Raw genomic sequence first — 4,140 nt, 5'->3', positions numbered from 1 at the left:
TTTGAGACAGACAAGAAAAAGTATGTACCATCATAGGGGTCACTTGTCATGCAATTGTGAATATCACATTGAAAATCAAAGAGACAGGGGAATAACTGTGGACAATCGCTTCAAAACCTCCAACTTCCATATCCCGATTACAAATTAACATTTATATAATAACTGGTGCACCTGGTTTTGTGATTAAATGCCTAACTGACAGTCTGGATAAGCTTAGATTTTCAGAAAAAGAAATCAACCAACTCACCTGCATATTAGTACAATCTCTAAGTGGTACAGTAAAAATATGCAAGATTTTTGTTAAATTTAAAATGTGACATTGTTTTCGTTATCTATATTCCAACAATGGAACTTTGTGTCTTAGTTAGAAACCAACTCTTTCTTCAGAGGAAGAATTTACAAAATCAAAATGCGGAGAGAACATACATCCATGTTATACATTTCATGTCAGAATTTATCCACTGAAGATGATATTATGTTTATTATTGAAATTGAATTCAGTTTTTATAGATGCATAGTACATGAGTGTGGTGTATATTATATATACATATATACAGGTACAGTGTGTGTGTGTTCGTGCGTCCGTGTGTGTGTATGTTTGTGAGAATATACATGGTGAGCCAAAAGTAACGCCTAATTCCTATTCTAGGTTTGATATGTATGACTTCTCAATTAGTAGATAGTTTTGACTCCTAACTCCTGTTCTACGGGTTGGGATGTCAAAGAGTATTAACAGCTTAATGCAAGATTCAGATTCAGTAACTTTCAAAACTGTCAGTAATAACCTGCAATACCACAAAGGCATGACTTCCCAGAAACTGGGCGCTACTTTTGGCTCACCAACAGTAACGTGACATAGCCTTTACTAGCAAACTCCCTTATGGAAACCTCGCATTTTCTATTATTTTAAGCTGTCTTTCTTGGCAAATGTTTGGAAATGTATGAAACTTTAACATAAGCCTAGTTAAAATTATTAATGTAACTGTTGTGCTTTTACGCTGTTGTATTATAGCTAAAAATAAAGAAGGGGAAAAGCACCCAGCTTGGTTCGCAACAGCATGGTTCCAGGTTCGTCCTCTACATTTAGATTTAACTTTTTAAGAAAGCACAAAAACAGTTAAGTTCATTCGTTTAATTTATGATATTGCAATTATTTCGAAGTTTCCATAAAAATTTCGTCGCACCTCTTTTGCCTGGTAAGTGACAGATGCAGTGTAGCTGCATCTGTTGAATATTAGTTTCTGGCAAGATTTCATAAGCCGCAACAGTCTTATTTATTATTATTATTCAGTAGTTTTATTTTTATAACGTGCTTTCACTTCACTACCGAGCGCAGCTCTGTGCGCCTTGGGTATGTGCTGTGGTTTGCTGTGGTGCTCTTATGTTTACTGTATTGAAAGTGTTTTGCGTAGAATGTGTGCAGTACCCAGTAGTGCAATTTTCTGTATGTTATATATATTTGTAAGTCCTGGTATTTTTGTTATGTATTTGTCTGAATATTTTTTTATTATACCTAAGGCACCTACTATGATAGGAATTGTTTCTGTTTTTAGATTCCACATTCGAGTTATCTCTATTTCCAGGTCTTTGTATTTTGAAAGTTTTTCCATTTCTTTTAGAGAAACGTTGTCATCTGCTGGTATTGATACATCAATTAGAAAGCATTTTTTTTCTTCATGATCTTTGACAACTATATCTGGTCTATTTGCCTTAATTTCTCTATCTGTGTGTATTGGCATATCCCAGAGTATGGTTGCTTTCTCGTTTTCTGTGACCTTTTCTGGCGTGTGTTTATACCATCTTTTTTCTGTTGTTATTCCATAATGTTGGCATAGCTTCCAGTGTATATAGGTCCCAGCTCTGTCGTGTTATTATTATTATTATTATTATTATTATTATTATTATTATTATTATTATTATTATTGCTATTGTCTGGTTTTGTTTATTGGTTTTCTTTTGTTTGTTTGTTTGTTTTTCTGGTGAGAATATCAATTACATTCCCTTTTAGGCATAGGACCGATCAATGCCTTTTCCTGTGACTTCGATATATAAAGTATGTGTTTCGGTCGCTAGTACATGTGTTTTGTGTGTGTATTTGTTTCTCTGTCTGTTTGTCTTTTGTGTATACAGGTGTAAATGGGTACGACTTGTTGCGCTTCCTTATATATATATATATATATATATATATATGGAGGACTTGTGTTAGTATGCAGGTATTACACGTGGATATATATTTATTTATATTTATATTTATTCACTTATTTCTTTGTTGGTTTAGTATAATTATTTTTGTTTTCTTTGTTTTCTCATTCCAGTCATACGATCTGCCGTCCGGTAAGGGTTATGGTTCTTCACCAGGGGGTTATGGATATGGTTCAAGCTCTGGGCTCGGTTCATCTTCATACAGTTCGTCGACGCGAAGCCAGCCGACCCGAAACTACGGCTCCACTATTCGGGATAAGGTGATGAAATTTTCCGGAGGAGCTGGCGATTATGGAACCGGCTCCTCTGGGACAACTGATCGATATCCGTCTTTAGATCGCAGCATGAGTTATTCGTTAAAGAGTTCCAGTTCAGATCCGTATGGAAAATCAGGTTATATGTCCGACTATGGAGGAAGCACTCGTTCAACATATAATTCATGGGACCGAAGTTCTAGTCGTTCTGGAAGGAACTATGGAGGGGTTCCTGCCAGTCGAGAGGGATCACCGTATAGTAGCAGATCTTCCAGGTGAGTTTTTCGTTGATTCACTTTTTTTATTTCTAAAATGGGGGAGATTTTATAAGTTCATAAAAGAATTAGTCACATTCATTTGTTTCATCTACCATTTTGGCCCTTTCTTTCTATCATCTGGGAGTTGAAGAAATTAGGGTTAAAAAAAAAGAGAGCTACGTTGAAGCTTAAACTGTAGGCAAGTTAATGTGGTTAATGTGACCCGTATCGCTCCACTGACCCTTAGAACATCAGGCATTGGTCACAGAAGAACGCCTTAGATCATAAATCTACTTAAACAAGGCTGACTGGTCTGAAGCTAAATAACTATATACGTTCGGTTTATCAGAAGTATTTGTAATAAATCTTTCTACTAAAAGCACAGGGTCCGAATATTTTCAGTGGAGGGAACTAGTTGATTACATTGACACTAGTGTATAACTGGTACTTTTTTTTTTATCGACCCTGAAAATATGAAAAGTAATGACGAGTTCGGTGGAATTTGAACTCAGAACGTAAAGACAAATGAAATGCCGCTAAGAATTTTACCTGACATGCTAACGATTCTGCCAGCTCACCACCTTCTTATGGAGACAATAAAAAAAATCATATAGATACTTCGTGATGTTGTTGCTGTCTGGGCTGGGTTGGATCTATGACACAAACGCAGGCTGCTGCTGCTGACATCGTCACCGCCGTTGCCGTCGTCGTCGTCGCTGTTGCCAAGTAACCAATATATAGGGTCTTATAGTATTTGTTTATTGACAACAAAGCAAAGCATATTTAGATCAGAATTGGGATCCTAAAACCGGGGCGCCCCTGGGCATCTGCCCAGTGTACCCACGCCTTAAGACGCCACTAAATACCTGAATCGTTTCCTACAAACATAAGACCAAGACAATAATTGTTCGAAGTACAATAATACTATATCCATCAGAGAGAAATAACAGCCAAATCTTTCTCGAGATTCTACTCTTTGAGTAAAAGATGGCCATAAAATGACTTTGGTCATCAGATTTTGTTCGATCAGAATTGTTCTGTGGTTAAAGACGCAGCCATGATTGTGTGATTAAGAAGCGCGCTTTGCTACCACGTGGTTTTGGGTTCAATCCTATTGTGCGGGATCTACTACAGCATCGGACCGACCAATAACTTGTGAGAGAATTTGGTAGACAGAAACTGTGTGGAAGTCCATCGTGTGTGTGTGTGTGTGTGTGTGTGTGTGTGTATGTCCTACTCTCGTCACTTGACAACCAGTGTCGGTTTGTTTGCGTCCCTGTAACTTAGCGATGCGGCAAAGAGTCCGAGAGAATAAGTATCAGACTTTAAAAATACGCACTGGTGTGGGTTTTTAAGCCCTTCAATGCAGTATCCCAGGACGTGGAGCTGGCAGAGTCGTTAGCACGCAGGACGAAATACCTAGCAGT

The 4,140-nt window shown here is 37.5% G+C and overlaps 1 protein-coding gene across 1 annotated transcript in view; it reads left to right on the top strand.

Moving 5' to 3' along the window:
• Positions 1 to 716: 716 nt before the first annotated feature.
• The window catches only part of LOC106868746 (hornerin), a 43,681-nt gene continuing 40,257 nt past the window's right edge, over positions 717 to 4,140 (top strand). The window contains exons 1-2 of the mRNA XM_014914144.1: positions 717 to 845; positions 2,316 to 2,731. Of these exons, the coding sequence (XP_014769630.1) occupies positions 717 to 845; positions 2,316 to 2,731 (545 nt within the window). The remainder of the gene's footprint in view (positions 846 to 2,315; positions 2,732 to 4,140) is intronic.

This window comes from Octopus bimaculoides, chromosome 9 (genome assembly GCF_001194135.2).
Source record: "Octopus bimaculoides isolate UCB-OBI-ISO-001 chromosome 9, ASM119413v2, whole genome shotgun sequence".
Classification (NCBI taxonomy): Eukaryota; Metazoa; Mollusca; class Cephalopoda; order Octopoda; family Octopodidae; genus Octopus; species Octopus bimaculoides.
This window is presented reverse-complemented; position numbering and strand designations above follow the sequence as displayed.